At 43.2% G+C, this 19,045-nt stretch overlaps 1 protein-coding gene across 2 annotated transcripts in view; it reads left to right on the top strand.

Annotated features, from left to right (window-relative positions):
- The first annotated feature begins 930 nt into the window (after positions 1–930).
- The window catches only part of usp6nl (USP6 N-terminal like), a 66,500-nt gene continuing 48,385 nt past the window's right edge, over positions 931–19,045 (top strand). Inside the window, exons 1-2 of one of the 2 annotated variants that reach the window (XM_027272176.1) lie at positions 931–1,216; positions 9,432–9,538. In XM_027272176.1, coding sequence (XP_027127977.1) covers positions 9,535–9,538 — 4 coding nt within the window. In that variant the 5' untranslated portion in view covers positions 931–1,216; positions 9,432–9,534. Of the gene's footprint in view, positions 1,353–9,431; positions 9,539–19,045 lie in introns of both variants that reach the window. The other variant, XM_027272177.1, reaches the window with a different exon arrangement.

Here is a 19,045-nt window from a genome sequence, read left to right on the forward strand (position 1 = left end):
TTTTTCCTTGCCTCTGTGAAGCACTATACCAGTGGTTCTTAACCTGGGTTTGATCGAACCCTAGGGGTTCGGTGAGTCGGTCTCAGGGGTTCGGTGGAGCCTCCGCCCTGGAATTTTTTATACCATTTGTTACAACATATCTTTGTGAGCAATCGTTTTCTGAGGATGCTGGACATAAAAACTAAGAAAAGGAACAGACTTTGCTGTGAAAATGACATGAGAAGGTGAAGCCACGCATATCTGAACTGGTCTCTCAAAAGGCAACAGCAGAAGTCACACTGAGGTAAGTTGTTGTGAGTTCATGCACTGTGTTGGTTTTGTTATTTGAACAAGGTGATGTTAATGCACGGTTCATTTTGTGCACCAGTAAAAAAAAAATCATATTTTATTTTTTACTAAAGAAGGGTTCGGTGAATGAGCATATGAAACCGGTGGGGTTCGGTACCTCCAACAAGGTTAAGAACCACTGCACTATACAAATAAACTTGCCTTTTGCAGTTTTGGGTGAACTGTGTTTAATTTCTGTCTTTTCTGTTGCTGGTCCTAAATTGTGGAATGACCTCCCGTTATGCATTCGACAAGCCCCTTCACTGTCCATTTTTAAAACACGTCTTAAGACCCATTTTTATTTTCTTGGCTTTTAACCCAGCATGAGACTCTGTTTCTGTTTTTGCTTTACTATTATTTTAACATTGTTTTATCGTTTATTATTGTTTTCATATTGTTCTTTGTTTTATATGTCTTATTTTATGTTCTATTTTATGTACAACTCTTTGTGTCAGCTTTATAAATAAAGTTGAGTTGAGTTTAATTGGAAAAAAACAAACTGTAACTGTTATGATGATGTTTGGATATTTTATATTTATTCTTATTTGATAAACTTTTTTATTTTGAAATGCAAAGTGTGTGAGGAGTGTCGCAGCTGCAGCTGCTGCATCCACCTCCACCTCCCGGTGAGGTCAGACCAGCCCGGCGGGCGGCGCATTGCTACCTGGCGGAGATCCTGCTCGGAGTTTGAGAAGTGTGTGTGTGTGTGTGTGTGTGTGTGTGTGTGTGTGTGTTCTGGACTTCCTGGTACGGTGGTGGTGGGGGGGACCATGGGGACGCTCTCCGCTCCAGTTTGACCGGGGAAATACCTGCAGCAGCAGCAGCAGCAGCAGCGGCGGCGGCAGCGATGTGAAGAAAAACAAACAAACCGAGAGGAACCGCGAGCAAGGTGAGTTTGTCCGAGCTCCGGCGGTTGTTGAGCGGGGAGGAACTTGTCGAGCTGCCCGGTGGAACGCATCTGTCAGCGGACACGGTAGCGGCTTGAATGACGGTGGTATAGCCCCATCAACGGTAGCTCCTTCAAAGTAAAGTGAAACCTCTTTTTTTAGACTTAATGAATTATTAACGTTGTTTCCCGCTCGCTGCAGATGAAATATCGTGTTTTATTATTTTAAACTTTGAGCTTATTTGTATTCACCGAGGCCTACCTAGCCAGTGTTGAGCTAGCATAGGAGGACAAGGCGGCTTCCGGTATCGGCTTACAAAATAAAAGGCGTATTTACAAGTTAGTAACGGCGGTTATTTTCGATTTTTAAACGATTAACCCCTCCAAATATATGTTCTGTTCATAACTCATACGTTTAAATTACTAGTACTGGCAGCATAAGTGTTATTAATTCGAAGAAGTGTCTTACATTTAAAAAAAATATGCGTGTAAAGTTAAAAGAGATAAAAGGAATGGCTGTAAAAATGAGATAATACCAAAAAAAGCATATTTTTTTGTCCACAATTGGCGATTTTTGTAACTACAGACTTTTATTTTGAATGTCAAAGCCGCTCTAGTTCCGGTCGTTGTTTAAAACTTTACAACGCGACCAGGGCGACGACCAATCACAGCCTCCCATTCAGCTGTAACCGCGAGCTCCGAGGCTCCTGATTGGCTGTGGCGGCCTGTCACTCACTTTGATGAGCTCGCGAGCTGCTACTGCGTTTAAATTCACTCGCGAGCTCAGTTTGTTTTTTAAAAAAATATGCGGGAATGAAGCGGGAACGCATCTGTGCGGTGTTTGTTACTGATGTGTTTTTGATAAAGTTGAGCGTCGTGCGTTAGTTTGTGGCCCGCGAGAGAGTTACCTTTTGTAGCAAGGTGCGTGAAGTGAAACAGAACGACGGTTAAACCGGATGTAAGGCGAACGGTTTTCAAAATAAAAACGTGAAACGTGTCAGTTTGTATCGACGCTATAGAATAAAAAATAAAATAAGAATGTTGTTATTATATAAGGGTACTTAAAGGGGAAAAAAATTAAAAATAGAAAGTAGACTGTAAAAACAAGTTTAAAAAACATTATACATAAACATCATAAAGTTTGCATGCATTATAAGTGTGCCTTAAGGCTTGATTATAGTATTCAGTATATCTGAATAGATGTATTCACACCTGTTTCATAAATTGACTTCTCTGTTAAATACATAGAAGTCTGTATCAGTTCTTAGCAGGAGTAGAAGTCCATCTAAAGAAAAATGGTGCTTTTATTTTGAAAACTGCGCTAGACAAACATATGATATAATGTTGCAGACTTTACAATGGTGTGTGTCTTTCAATCCTTCCTATCCCGCTTCAGGATAATGCGGCTTATCGCAGTCCTGGGCTTTACACTTTGAAAAAACACAAGGTGTGTGTAGTAGTGTGTAGCACGGTGACTGTAAGGTGGTTTTAAGATGCCAAAACAACAATGTGTCCTGCACCTGCAGGACTGTGGTGTTAAATAAATCAAGTGGAGGGTAACGTTTGACTCCCACTGTCAAACAAAACAACCACAAACTGAGAAACAATCTATTGTTTTCATCAGAAAAGTATTTTTTTTCCTCCCACAGTCCTCATAAAAAAAGTCTGACTGACATCGGGGTGGTTCCTTCCTCCACAGAGCTGCACCTTTGGTCAGTTTCAGGCTGCGATGAAATGAGCAGCATGTCAGGATGTGTCAGGGTCAGACTATTCGCTTTATCAGCTTTTATTTGGAGCCATTGTGTCACTGCTGCTCTGCTGTGCTGAGTCGCTGTTCTGGGATCGGCCCTTTTCCCAGCTCTGATGTAAAATAGAGATAGAAAGCTAAGGAGGAGCAGCTTTCCTGGAAAAGGCAAGTCCTGTCGCACGACCACGAGTATTACTTAGAAAGAAATGATATAAATAGAAAACACAGACACTAGAGTTCAACAAAAAGCTTGATAGTCTTTAAAAAACTTTTAATATTTCTTGATAAACAAAAGTGATCTGATGCACGTGGACCTCTCTACAAACTTTATGTTGAACATCGAAGTATAACTCCTCTAATCTTTGGAGTTTGTGAAGGTTCTTGGTTGTCCAGGTCGTCTTTCTTCAAGAAGAGTTCAATCTGGTGCAACTTGCTTGTAGATCTGTGAAGACGTTTCATCTCTCATCCAAGAAGGCTTCTTGGTGGGGAGATCCGAGTATTTACCGAAGCAGGATGGAAGGATCGATCGAAACTATGGCCGGGTCTATGATCCCGCCTCGGCTAAACACTCGGATCTCCCCACCAAGTCAGTCAGAACTGAAGAAGCCTTTTATTGATGAGAGGTGAAACATCCTCACAGATCTGCAACCAAGTCCAGTTGCCCCAGATTGAACCCTTCTTGAAGAAAAGATGACCTGGACGACTGAGAACCTTCAAAGACCAATATTAGGTGGAGGATAGGTGGTGTCTTAGAGACAGTTTACACTTTTACACCTTCACTCTTTAAATATCTTGTCCCTTGTCCCAAGATGTAGGAAAACAGCAGAATCTAGTCCTGATCTGTTTGGTTTAAACATTGTGTAGTCTTTGACGTGTACTAGTTTCTGTCTTAATGTGTTGCTGAGCTTGAAGTCTGTGAAGGTTCTCAGTCATCCAGGTCATCTTTCTTCATAAAAGCTCAAGTCAGAAGCAACTGGACTCGTTTGTAGATCTGTTTGTGTTTCTTCTCTGTTAACTTGGATTTAAAGACATTTCTACAACACTCGTAGTACAGAAAGTACATTTTCGATTGTGTCAAAAGTTTTATTGTTTCAGTAGATGTAGCTGAAGCAAACGCTGGTTTAAAAACTGTCAGTTTGGCATTGGAGAGTTAGGGTAAAATATTGATTTCCTTTAGGCCTGCGCTGACCTCCTGCTGTACATCTTGTTCAGCTGAGATCTGACAAAGTTTGAGGTACTGATCGGTAACATCCTGTTCTAGCATCGCTTTAGGATTGTTTCAAAGAATCACACCACAGAAAGTTTGTTCCTCCTTTAACACGACTTGACCCTTAACTGTAAAAAGCATCATCTACAGGAGCAGGTCGGGCCTCGGTGTCTTGGACTAAAGTTCACCTCCGAAGTTAAAGGTCTGATTAGTCGTCATGCTACGCTTCTGCCGGTACACCACTGTCAATGCCTGACCTTTTTACACACCACCCCCCCACGCTGACTTTCATACATAGTCGCTGCACAGTGTGGCATTTTAGAGGCGGAGAGAATGCGACGGCACATTTGCACCCTGCTGATAATAGTTAACCACCTACGCATTTACCCACTGAGTTTTGTTTGTCTTAGTTTGAGTCTGTAACTCAGGATTAAAACGACTATTAAAGAGAGAGAACAGCAAATGTTCACAACTGACAAGCAGGAACCAGCAAATGTTTTGGCAAAAAGTATGACAAATCGATGAATCCTCTAAATGTTTCAGCCAAACGCGTCAATAGAATTGGTTCAAGTATTTCTACGCACTGGATTATATCTCCTGAACTTTAATTTTAGCTAGAAGCCACAGGAAATATCCCATAACTGAATCTGCCTTCTTGCGTCTGGCCTACAGAAAGTATAAGACTTCCCTTTTATTAATATATTAATCGAGTCATCATGACCAAATTGGGTAAAAAAAGAACATAAAATGTCTGAGGTCCCCCGGCGACGAGTCGGATGCTGCTGTTGGATTTGTGGCTCAGTGACAGAGAGGAAATGGAAAAACCCCCGCCGCTGCCGTCAGGGTCAACAACCACAAATTAGTTCATCCTCCTTTTCTGTTCCCTTTTCTATCTGCATTACAGTGTCTGCAGAGCCTCTCCAGAAACAATTGAATGAATCAGTGTGTGAAGGAGAGAGAGACAAAGTGTGTAAGTGTGTGTGTGTGTGTGGTTGTAATAGCAGTTTATTTGCCAGGCTGCGCAGCGTCAGGTGGCCTCCCAAACTCTAAAGCAGGTTTTTGTCTGACTGGATGTTTGTAACGTAGCAACAGAGACGTTACCGGGTCTCTGTCTGGCTGTCTGCCTTTTTTAAACACTGGAGGTGGGATCACACCTGCAGTCTTTTGAAAAAGCTTTGACATTTTGAGGCTCATTACTTGCTTTAGTTTCCTTCATCTGTGTCTTCAGATATCTGCATTTGAACGCAGACTACGCATGCCAAAAGGGACGAGATCCTGGTTTCTGTTTGGAGTTTAAGTTGTATTGACCAATCACGTTTGAGCGCAGGTAAACAGGAGAACAAAAGACGTGGCTGAAATGCTATCTCGGAACCTTTATATGTATCTGCATTTATGTGCGGCAATCTGTTTTAGAGATTAGACCAGTTACACCTGAGATTTATCTTAAACTAAAACTCACCTGTTCAAATTATATTAAGGCTTAAAGTTATGCAGAATTAAGAGCGTGGATGCTTTTGATTAGGGTTGCAAAGTGGGTGGAAACTTTCCATGGGATGTTAAGATTGGGAATTTTGGGAATATTCCAAATCAGAAACTCCATGGGGATTACGGAAATTAATGGGAATTAACTGGAAATTGTGCAGGTAGGGGGCGTGGCCTCTGGTGCTATGTGCATGTGATTGAGGAGCAACAACTATATTTAAGTTCCCTGTTAAAGGGCCAGCATTTAAATTTAGTAAATTTCAGGTTTATTCCTGTTTATTACCATAAATTCCCATTAAAAGTTTCCAATTTTGAAAATTCCTAGAATTTTGCAACACTGCGCCATGGTGCCAATCAGCCCGCCTCAGGTCTACTGATGATCCACGTCTTCGCCGATATTTAGGGAGGCAGAAGAGGCAGGACTACAAAGATGGCAGAGGCCAGATGCAAAGATTTTGAGCCTTGTAGTTGCAGATTGCAACCCTCTTGCCTCACCCTCTCATTCATAGCATGATGGAAAAACTACGGTGGCAGCGAAGGCGTTATCTACGGCCGTTGTTTGTCCTTTCTGGGCTACTGGCTTTCTGGGAACCAAGAAGTAGTTGTAGTTTCAGCAAGAAAACGAATGATTGTAATTGTAAAAATGTTGATTTATCCCTTTAAAAAAAGCTGTTAACGTCTCACATGTTGCTCTGCAGGATCCTGCAGAAGGATTTCAGCACAGTGCAGCAGAATTCGGCTGACTTCTCAAGGCAGGCAGCCCACCCACATACCAGATGTAGTCTACCAACACACACACACACACAGGGCTTCCACATTCCCTCACTCCCGTCCAGGCCTTGGCACCGATATGCTGCTGCTGCCTCCTGTCTTTATTGGCTGCTGATCCCCGCTGGCTCAGCGCACTGCTCTCTCTTTTAATGCCCGGCTTCAGAGCAGCAGCAGCAGCAGCAGCAGCAACAACACCAGCAGATGCTGAGCCGCCCTCTGGCCTGTCTGTGTTTCTGTTTGTTAGAGAGAAATAGAGCCGCTTTGGCTCAAGACTTCCCCCCCCCCTGCATCAACATTTGACTTCACCTCACGGCCAACAAACACACACCGCCGTTTGGCCGGTACGCGTTTATGAAGGCCGATACAGAGGATTCTGGATGAGAGTGCTACCAGCTGCCTGTTTCCTGGTGTGGCAGTGGGTAGTTAAAGCACCTCAGAGAGACTCTGACCAGTCTGAGGTTACATGGTGACTCTTTAACACAACATAACGGCGGTTACACGTCCCTCACAGCTGCCAGCCTGCCGAGGTCACAACACAGAACAGAAGAGGTCTTGTTTGCTCGAGTAGCGGTGTGGTTTGACAGATATGGAGCTGCCAGTGATGATGATGTTCTCTACGTTTTATTCTGACAATAACTGCTGGTCCTCCATGTTCACATGGACACTGTCGTATGAAGGTTTTAACTTCATGAACAGGGTTCAAACAAAGTCCTAAACTTTAAACGTCTTGATTTGAACCGTTTCAAGGTTTGGGAAAGGCTGGACGGACGCTTGAATTTGAACTACTTCGTTTTTAATTTAATGTTTCATTCACACAAACCAAAAGTCTTCTCATATTTCTCATACGTCTCATGCAACAAAGACTTGTAGAGGAATTGACGAAGTGACCGTCTGCTCCCAGAATGCACATATGAATCTCCTTAAAACTCAGATACTTCAATATGTGGATATTTTGTAATGTAAGCATACTTACTAACAAAAAATAAAACAAAGTGACGGTATACACTGATTGTTGTGGGTATAAAGAAAGTTTAGTTGTGATAAAAGCCTAGATTTTGTGGGTTTACGTACCTTGAAAGTGCTTTAATTGACGTTATTTTTTTCATTCATTTAATCACTGAATTGTCAAAAAACCATCTTCAAACCTGCAAATATTCAATGCAAAGGAGCAAATTTTCTCACAACATGTTTGATAAAAGTTTAACCTCATAGAAAAATGTGTGTGTGTGCAGAGCAGCTCTGTTAGTTTCAGGCTTGGTAACTGGCCGGAGTCCCGGCTCGGGGCGGAGGTGGACATATGGCGGGTCTAATCCCAGGTCACGGCCTCAGAGCTAATAGGGTTTTGTTTGTTCCATGGATGGACTCTGTGAAAACACATGATGAAACCAAACACGATGCCGTCTTTACTCAATTAAAACCAAACCACAAAAATGAGAATCTGATGACAGTTGTTGGGTTGGTTGCTTCTATTTTTGCTTCCACTGCTCCGTCCTAACAATCCTGATGAGGATTAGCTCGTCTCTATATCTGAGGATGGTTTTGTTTCATTAACTGTAACGTTTAATTGTTGCTTTTTTAATTTATAGAGAAACATTTGTAGCCTGAACACTTTCTGCTCACTCTCAGCATTTCTCTGTACGGGATCTGTTTGATTGTAAATCGAATTTTTGGACAGTCGGTTGGGACTAAACGAGTAATTTGAAGACGTCAGTTTGTGAAATAAGTGATCGACTTTGTCTTTTTCAGAGTAAATAATAAACACATTATTCTGATAGATGATAAAGAGACACATCGATGATCAGTAGCAACCCTGGACGCTCGTCTCTGTTTACGACTGTACCGATGTGTTAAACATGAGACGTCTGCGCCCACAATCGAACTCTAACTCTGCTAAATAGTTTTCAAACTGCACAAACATCGACTGTAAACTCGGTGTTGGCGATAATGATGGAGATAACTACACCCATAAGGCGGTATCAGCTCTCCCTCCACCTTCAGTGTGAATGAATCTCGCCACAGATCTCTCGCTCTGCTGCTTATTTGTCATTCCCTCTCGCCGCCGAAGCATTCTGCTGACCCGTGCTGCTTTTCTCCAGGATATCGGATCCTGACAGCATCTGCAGTTGTCGTGCTCATGGCAACATAAAGGAGGGTGCAGAGAGTGGAGGAGGAGGAGGAGGAGGAGGGGGTTGGCTTAATTTCTACATCACCTGCATCATTTCCCCCACCACCACCCATCCCTCCGCCAACTCCTCCTTCCATCTGCAGAGTGATCAAATTACCCGTTATTACCGCATACTATCATCAGATTACGGTTATTTAGTCCAATGACCGGGCTGATTTGAATGCTCATTTACGCACATGCACACACACACACACACACACACACACACACACACCTCTATCCAACATCCTCAATCAGCTGTGTGTTGTTGTTCATTTCAGTGACGTCTGAATACATCTGTGCAGAAATAAAGCCGAACTTCGCTCCTGATTTCCTGAGAAATTTGTATATATTTTGTGATTTGTTGCCTCCAGTTTCAGGGTGTAATCCCACTGTGGTAAATATGTTCAGCTGTACTCGAGTATTTGTTCTATTACTGACTAGTCCAACAGCAGTCAGCCCAGCTCGGCGTCTGTCTTTCAGCCTTTTATTTCACCAAGCTCTCACCAACCACTAAAAGTCAGTCCCACATTTACTTTAGCTTCCTCCATCAAAATATGATCCAGTTTCACCAAAATCACTGAAATACAGGCCAAGATTATGACTTCAGATGTCTTATGTTGTTCGGTCAACACCCTGAAATCCAAAACTTTTCAGTTTACATTGATAAAAGAGCAAAAAGCAGCAAATTTTCGAAGCCGGAGTCACCGAATATTTGGTCTTTTTTCTTTGTTTGGTAAATTCTTGGTAGTCGTCCAACAGTGATTCAATCTCTGAAGTCGTTCCAAAAACTCCAAACGTCGATTTTCAGAATGGATGTCAACATTTTTCTTTTGTTTGGTTTCAGGTCATGAGTGCCTCGAGGAAAGACCCAGTGGAGAATAACCTCACCTGTCCAAAGCCCCGCCCTACCTGGGCCTCGACCTGCCCCCCACCCCTGGACTCCCACCATGAGTAAGTTCCTGATCTGTTTTATATGAGCTGTGGCTGCAGGAAAAGGTGTGATTTAGTTGTCTTTATATGAGACATGCAATGCCGCCTGGAGGTTTCTGAGGTTTTTGTTGGGTTTGTGGAACCATGAAGATCGATATTTGTGCAAAGAAGATGGATTCTGGGTGGAGAACAAACCCCAACATGTTTGTTTCACAACGTTTGTATTTGCATTTGAACCTGACACATTAAAATTGGCACATTTACATGGCATTGACATTATGTTAATGTGAGGGAAGAATCTGAACTCAACGGCTGTTTGGGGTTGGTTTGGTTTCATTAGAGGAACTGCAGCTTAAGACACTTTATTTTTTCAGTGACTTCAACATGTAACTGTTGAAATGAACGGTGGTGTTTGACTTTTCAAATGCTGGATTGCTTTCTGGTGTTGGAGGTAACTGTAACTTTAACCCTAATCCAGAGAGTTTTTTGTTGCAAATGGAGTGCTGCCGCCAAAACTTTGATTTTTTTTCCATTCATTTGAACGGGGTTACAATGTTTTGGCTGCGTTGGTGTTGTCCACAGGGTTTGTTGAGCTAGAGTCAACTTTTGGAGAAACGCAACCAGTTGACACAGTTCGCCTGAAATGTTACTGAAACCGACCACGATCCTGTCCTTAATGTGTTCCTGTTGTGTTCTGACTTGGCTTATTTCGTTTACCTATCTCTTTAAGTCTGTTTATGCTGCAAAATAGTTTGTGTCTGATATTTTAAAAGAGAGCAGTGGTTAAGCAACATAGAGAGTGAATGAGGGCGCACAGATGAATCAGCGTTAGAAAAGTTATTTTCTGAGAGTTTCGTGGTGGTCATGGTGGACCTTTTCCCCAGCAGAGAGCTCACCCATGTGAGGGTTGAGAAGATTTCCCACCAGTCGTGTTTGGACACGAGTTAGTCTAGTGCATGAAGTATCATAAGTGTTTAAGCATGCATGACTACGTCAGATCTTTGCACCTTCAACCTTCTTCCCCACCCGATGGCAGGAACATATGGCACGGCGCAGCGAGTGCTGCAACCCTCGCCACCTCATCACTCATCAATCACACCGCAAAGCATGATGGGAGGGCAAATGTAGCAGGATGTGCACTCCATCAGCTCCATCTACAGCACACACACACACACATATATATCTGTGTGTGTGCTCGTTGCACGGCTGTATGTCAGCGTGACTGTAATGGCACGGCCCTCACATGTCGGCTCAGTGTGAGTCATCCAGCCGAGGCCAGACTGCAGTATATTCAGTTAATGTCTCGTACGTTCATACATGTGTGTGACGTTGCACACACACTGCAGCAGAACAAGGGGTGTGTCCTGTGTCCTGCCGAACATGGCACTGATGGCTGATGTGGATGTACATCTGGAGTATTAAATATGTCCTCATACGTGTACACGCAAGAGTTTTAATCCCAATTCCTAAACTTATTTCTGCAAGATAAACAATAACACCAACAGTAATTTCAAGCTTTAGCTGACTTAGAGAGCTATCTTCATAAAATGTTCTCCCGTGGGTCGATACGAAGTCTTTTCTTAAACATCAAACATTGATATTTTTGGCTTTGCACGCCCGTTTAGTTGTTTTTTATTCATTCAGACGAGCAGAACGATCCACGCCGCTCACGTCACGACACAAAAGAGTCGTCTGTTCTCTCGCAGGCTGCATTAAATATGAATTTTTAAATCTTATTTTCCCCGTTGAAGCTTTAATTAATGAACATAAGCTCGGGAGGCGAGCGGAGATAAAATGTTTTGTTTTTTTTCAACTCATCTGATGTGAGAACAATCTGCTCGAAGACTACATTTTGGCTCGTTTGTGGCATTTTCTTTGTGGAAAATAAAAGATGACTTAGTGATGAGCGTGCATTTTCTTTGTGGAAAATAAAAGATGACTTAGTGATGAGCGTGTTTAGATTCGTCTTTGTGCTGCTGTTGTTACCAAACATGCATAAATCCAGCCCGTTCTCTTCCGATATCGTTTCCAGTTCCTCTCTTTACCCTGATTTAAAACCTTACGTTTCTCTCTTCAGAAGAAGTCATGGATTGTGACCTTTTATAGTGAAAACATTGTTTGTTTGTGGATCCACCACATGGTGACCAATACCTGATTGGTGTAATAAGATACTAATCAAACGTACCGGATCAGAACTTACCTAAAAGTTAAATCCAACCTTGCTGACATCATGACGTTTCAGTAAAAGTGACTTCAGGGGGTTTTTCAGACATGAAACCAGCATGTGAAACTGCACACTGACGTATTTTATTCAACTTTTCACTTGCTCAAAACAAACACGGTTGGTCTGTTAGGTCAGAAATCTTCAGTTTAAAAGAATAGATACGTTACTGATCCCTCACGTCCTTGGCATACAGAGCAGAAATACAACCACATGTAGCAGTGCCCTGGGAGCAGTTAGGGGTTCGGTACCTTGCTCAAGGGTATCTTGACAGTGCCCAGGAGTCCACCTTCCATACTTTGGTCCATGCTAGACTTGAACCGGCCACCCTCCAAGCCAAGCCGACTGTTTCCAGAATACTTTAAATGGTTACTTTCTCCATCATCAGCTCTGGGGGAAAAACATTTTCCAGAGATTTACTAGCCTGACGTGGCGTTCTACTTGCCCCGGGGCAATCGAGGAAATCTTTATTGTCGAAGCCCTGCGATATAAACCTTCGTGATAAATGTAAAAATCAATCGAGAAACCATTTATAGACGAGGATCACTAAAGAATCTAAATAAGCAAATATCCATGGTGCTTTCACTGCCTGTTGCTTTAGAGTCGAGCGGGACGATCTTATCTTTTTTGTTTTGTCTTGTGTTACGTCTGCTGTGGAATCATTGGAATTACTGTCGGTGCTTTAGGAAACTCTTTGACAGCCATTTATAACGTGAATATGATACTCAAACAGTCAAACAAGTCAAACATACCAAATCCAAGATATTTTACTGAATGTTTTATTAATTAAATGCCGTCCGTTAAGCTCAACACGTGTGAAACAGGAATTTACTTTGCTCTTTGATATTTCACAGCCCCCACCCTCTCAGATCGTCTCCGCCGTTTAGCTCACTTCACAGATAAGGACTGAACCGGAGCCAGCGTTTCCTCCTCCTGCCAAGCGGCGTTTAACTCACTCTGTGCCGTGAGCCTGTAGATCTTGTATACCAGAGGGCTTGGGACTGGGTTACCAGGGCAACCCAGCTCATGTGAGGCGTTCACTGGAAGGCGATTGGATTAAGCTGGCGCTGCCGGAGGGGAGCGCTGAGAGGTTTTAACCCGATTACTGCCGTTTCCTTTGCACACTCACGCCAGACGTACACATACACAAACAGGTGTGTGTGTGTGTGTGTGTCAGGGGAGGTTAGGTTGCGGCGGTTGATCTGATTGATTGCAAGTCATGAAAATGGAGGAAAGCGTGATTGATGAGCCGAGTCGTGTAACAGCGGGGAAAAGCCCACCAGCAAGCTCTCGGTGGTGGTTTATACACTCGCTGTCGCTCTCTTTCGAAGTGTGTGTGTCCGCAAAGACGCTTGGTGCTTTTGAATAGACTGTTCAGTCAAAGAAACGGCAAAAAAAGGGGCAAATATTTAAAAAAACAACGACTTTGTGTCGTTTTTTTGCCAAACCTGCAGATAAAATCAAACATCGTCTGCATAAAATCAAACATAACGAGTAAAAGAGTCCCTAAAAAGTGTTATAACGTCTCCGCCTGCCTAATCTCCTCATGAACAGCTTCAGTGTGACCTTTAAAATAACCAAAGAGAGAAAACACAACAGCTTAACGAACTTGTTGTTGTCTTAATGCGACCTAAACGTGCTTCGTAAGCAGACGGCGCTCTGGGAGAAAAGGCGTTTCATTATTTATCTCAACCTTTGACAGACTCACTCTTGCACGCCTGGAGATGGTTGACGATGTTGATATCCTGAGCTAATTACTTTAATTACCCCCGACAACACACACACACACACACACACACACACAGACACAGCTGTCAGCCCGACCCAGCCCCGGGGCAGGGTGGGGTCAGCTTCCTCTAACGAGTCTCTTAACGAGGATGGATGACTTACTCCGGATGGTCTGAATTCAAGGCAGATAAAACATTTGGGCTCATCTTTGTGCTGCTCGGAGTCACTTCATGTTGTCGTCGTTTAAAGGAGCTCCACTGCAGGTTATGTGCTGCTTAAAGGGGTTCTCAAAGTAAGGTCCAGGGTCCCTCAGGGGCCCTTTAGGACATGAATTTATTACTGGATTTAGGAGGTTTTATTCGACATCAGAATCGGAATCGGAATCTGTAACGACACCCACCTAGGACATTTGAACATGGGGACTTATGGAGACTGACTCGCTTCTGGAGCCAGCCTCAAGTGGACGTTTGAGGAACTGCAGGTTTTGGCACTTCCTCTGTTGGCTTCAGACCCATAAATAAATAAAACCTTTCATACTGCGATCTTCCGCTCCGTCCAATCCAAACATACGCCCGTCCCTTCAGGCTCGACGTGACAGATGATATTATCTGTGAATAGAAGCAGCGCGCAGTCGTCCTGACGGCTAATAATACACTGTGAGCACAAGGACCCCCAGCTTGTTCCCTGCAGAGGAGGAGTGATAACAGTTGAAGAGACACACACAAAGCTTATCAAAGTTTTATTGGTTAGTTAAAGGAGGATAAAGACTTCCGTGTGTCACCCTCACATAGTTTTATCTGTACAACAAGAAATCAGTGATAAAGCACCTTCAATGATAGATAACAAAAATAATCTTTTGTGTTAAAGCTTTTCTTGCATAAATTAAAATTGGCGTTACAACCTGTTTCAGGTAGCAGTCATGCATTTCTTCTCCTTTCATTGTTGTTTGAATTAAACACGGAAGATCAGCCCCGAAAAAGTGGGAAATCAGCTCGTCTACCTTGAAAATACAACCAAACGTTTTAAGATAAAAGATCTATCTATCTATCTATCTATCTATCTATCTATCTATCTATCTTTAAAAAATTACCCAAAATTACCTTTTTATCGGCTCCGTTTGTTGTTATTCTTTCAAAAAAAAGTGTCAATCTGTGACGATCGCCAGCCTTCGTGACCTCTGAACTCGCACTTTAGAGCAGCATGATGGTGCAAGCATGGGTCCAATCTGTTCACCTGTCCTTCACACACACAAACACACAAACACACACCTCCTTCATCTCATCTGTCAGAGGAAGACTGATGTGATTGGGTGGCCTGCTGGGCACGGTGTCTGGGTGCGGTGCAGGATAATTATCTCCCCTTCAAAGCCTCATCTGGCCTCCATCTGCTGGACTCTTAGCTTAGCCACAGAGCACACAACAAAGGTCTGCAGTGTCTATTAAAAGTCGGCTGAGCGTGCAGGTTCTTTATCCAGCTACAACCTGGTTTACAACCACACACCTGGAGGCTGCTCAAAGCAAACACACTCTTTCTATAGTTAGCCACAGTGGGCTTCTTTTGGGAAGCGTCGTCTGAACATCCGAGACACCTCTGAACAGTGTTATTAACTCAGCCACGCTTTCCAAGTCCCGGATTCTCGTAAGCGAACGATACCCGCAATCACAGAGGGTGGGTGACAGCTAATGGCTGCTAATGTCTCCCCGCAGTGCACGTCACTCTCTCCGCCCAAGACGTCGCCGTTTCTAAATAGATCTTCGCGGGTGTTCGGACTGGAAATAGCACCGTGTTCAAGAGCCGCTTCGGTGGAAGTGCGTCGCTTCCAGTACCACCCAGTCGGTGAGGGAGGGTTGATGTGTGATTCCAAGATAAATAAAACGAGCATATTCTGAGCTTACAGCAGTTTGACTGGATGAATATGTGATGTAGAGTTCCCAACATGTTGAACTATTCCTTTAAATTCATACTGAACAGTTTCTCAGAGGTTTTGTTGCATTTAAACACTTTTTTGTACCAGCTCTGTTACAGTTTGCTACAGTTAAAGTACCGAATAATGTAACACACCAATAAAAGTGCAACTTATTTTCCTGCCGTTGTATTTTGGCACTAAAGCAGAACCGTTGTCACGGGACTTTCAAGCTTTGCTCAGTCCTGTTTTTTGCTGCGGCTCATAGACATAGACATGCAAATGTGGGGAGAGAGATGGTAGAGTGATGGGCAGCCAGAACCACCCTGTTGGGGGGTTCGGTGCCTTGCTGAAGGGCACCTCGGCAGTGCCTAGGAGGTGAACTGGCACCTACCAGTCCACCTTCCATATTTTGGGTCCATGCTAGACTTGAACCGGCCTCCGGTTCCCAAGCCAACTCTCTATGGACAGAGCTACTGCTGCCCCTGTTGTTGTGCTGATGATGACACATCTCCTGGTGTGAAATGTGTCTTCTTGCTTCACACAGGCTGCAGATAGTTAGAGCCTGTCTGTGCCCACAGAGTGACTCAGGGCTAATTACTAGAAAGATCGCTATTTGTTTGTTCGGAAAGCACCTGAGGGAAGAGGAACGTTTCGGTTTGTTGTCGTTCCACCGGTCGGACGGGTTTTTTTTTAAATTAGCCTCCCTCGCTTCAAGGAGCACACTGTGAATTTGAAACTCGAACGGGGGATTGAGGATTAACAATCAGTGCAGATTTTATGCCAGACGACGTGCTGTGTTCATAAAGGCCACAGCGTCGGATCCACATCTGAAGTCTCCCGCAGGAAGGAAGGGAAGCGGGCTTTGTGGTGGTGAAGGCTGCCTCCAGTGTGACATTAAAACCAAAGACCTTCTAAAACACTGTGTTTTCACCGCTGCAGCAGAGTGATCATCAAGTCTGTGATGTTTCCTCCCAGAACGCTACTTAGTGGGATTTTTACTCCGACTTCTCCGTCTACGTTTGTTTTAAAACTACACGACCGCTGAAATACTCCAACAGTCTTATCTTATCCTGCTGAGTGGAAACAACAAGAAGCAATGGCTGCTTGGAAAGGAAAATACATTCGACACTTTGCAGGATGTTGACAGAAAACAATCTCACTGCAAAGTTCGCTTATCAAATTTCAAAACTTTATCTAAAACTTAAACTAAACTAAATATATTAACAGAATTTAGTAAAAATAAATAATAAGTGCATAAAATTAAGCTTCAGCCTTCGTGGCTGTGACGTGAAGCCTCCTCCTCCGAGTAACAGAACTTCATTTGCTTCGTCTCTAAAACAGATGCCTTGCTACGTCAGGTTCTGTTACAGAGTGTAACATCAATATTTAAGCGTCACTAATGCTACACATTTATTTATTTAGCGGTTCATGTTTTATACATTTACAAAAAGTGGTTGCCAATTTCTCAAAATGGTTGCCTGGCAACAGTTACTGTCGAGCCTTGGAATTCTTGTCCATGTCGGCTCAAAACTCGAGACTGAAAGTTCATTGTTGACTCTCACAATAATGTCACCACAGGCCCACAAGATGAACTTTGCGAAAACCATCTGCATGGTCCCTTTAGTCTCCTTAAGTCTTTGTATGAACACAAGAGGCAACGATCCGATGACTTCGTAGATCAAACTTTGTCTGGTTCATGGTACACATTTCAAAATAACGGGTCAACAGCACAAGAAATAATGACTTATGATGGAGGTTTAAGTTCTGTGATGAACGGGCAACTTGTCCAGGTTTTTACCCCATCTTTCACTCAATGTCAGTTGGGATCCCTCCATGACCCCGGTTGTGGAAGATGAATGCGTGGAAATGCTGTATAGACCCTCGAATAAAGAGTCAGCAGCCTTCCGTCCTTGTCAAACTTAACACATCAGCATCAGTTTAGGAGTTTGGAGGACGAGGCTTCTGAAATTGTTTTGGAGTTTTTATTCATCACGTTTTTTTTTTCTTGAGGACGAAGACACCAACCAACCAACCGTCAGATCTGATTTGAAATCAGGACACGTGACTCGTCCATGTTGAGCTTTGACCTACAGACAAACAGTTTCACGTTTAAAGAACCAAACTTGAAATCAGTTTGTCTCTGTGAGTCCACGCTCGTCCTCCTTTTCCACCACGTTTCCACCTCTCTGTTTCGATTCTTGCCGGTGTGTGTTTCATGACGTTTGAAGGTTAGTAACTCTGTGTGTGTGTGTGATGTGATGCCAGTTGTGTGTTGGAATGCGGTTCTTCCTCTCTCCCTCCCTCTCAGCGTTTTCTGTCCTCCCCTCATGGTGGTGAATGATGCTTGGATGTCATGTTTGTGGGGACAGGGAGGCAGGAGGAGGAGGTGGTGGTGGTGGGGGGCTTACAGGAAGGAAGTCTTGCTGGAATACGATTACATCTCTGGGTAAACAGGGCAGCAGTAGGAAATGGATCCTCAGCCTCGGTCCTCAGGGCATCGACACACTGAAACCACCACTGAGAGGTTTAATGAGTAATATAATGTTACGCACACACTCCCTGAAGATCACATACCTGAGAACACATCCTCACCTGCACCGTAACACACTTAACATAACATATGTATTTGTCAGGTTTTCAACAACTAGAGTGTTCCGGTTTGATGGATTCGATCATGATTGGATGTTTTCTGAGCGTTTGTGCTGAATATTTAAGATTTAAGACACAAATCTGACCTGGTTTCTGTGTTTCAACATGTGGAATGCGGCGCCAGCTTCCTGGAAAACTGCGAATGCTTGAATGGTGACCTCATCCTGCACGAGTAGGCGTGAACTCAGTGCAGGAATTCACCAACCTGTCAACCTGCAGGCTCCCATAACCTGAGCTGACACAAAGTTTGTCGTTATTTGAAATCAACAGTTCATCTGTAGATTATTTTAGCTTCGACTGGTAGTTGGAAAAAGTGCCAGTTAACCTCCTGGGTATTACCAGGGTCCTCTGGAGTTAGGGCACATTCAAACCGGATACAGCACTGCAGCATAAATGCAGGTTTTTCCATTCATTTGAGTGGAGGTAGTGCAGAGATGTCCAACTAAAACTGAGACTATCTAAACTCTGATTGTGTTCTGACTTTGTTTATTTCGTGAAGCAGCTTCTAAATCTGAGTCTGACTGAAAGAAGACGAAGAAGTTTAATCTGGTTTGCTGCAGTGGTTCAGCGACTTGGCCTGTGAATGAGAGTGAGCGAGCGCCGGCCTCGATAAAGTCGGTGAAATAAAAAGTTCGTTTTACAGCGGTTATATTGCTGCCATAATTTTTAAGTAAAATCATTGTTTACTTATCAAAGGATTAATAAAGTAAATCTTCTTGTTTTTCATATTTTACCACTTAGTTTGAGTTTCCCAGTTCCCATGGCAACATCTCCAAATGTTTTATTTTGTTCGTCCATCAAGGACGAAGAAAACCAGCCAATATTCACTCTTACCGATAAACTTTCTGCACATTTGCTTAAAAAAATGACTTAAAGATGATAAATTTATAATAAAACAGTTGCATAGTTGATCAAATGGTGTTTCCACTCTAATTTATGTGCTTCAGCTTTGAACATCTCCCATCCAAACCTTTTGATTCACCTTTTTTTGTGTACATCCAGCTGCCTCTGAACGACCTCTAAC

The sequence above is a fragment of the Larimichthys crocea genome, chromosome XX (genome assembly GCF_000972845.2).
Source record: "Larimichthys crocea isolate SSNF chromosome XX, L_crocea_2.0, whole genome shotgun sequence".
Classification (NCBI taxonomy): Eukaryota; Metazoa; Chordata; class Actinopteri; family Sciaenidae; genus Larimichthys; species Larimichthys crocea.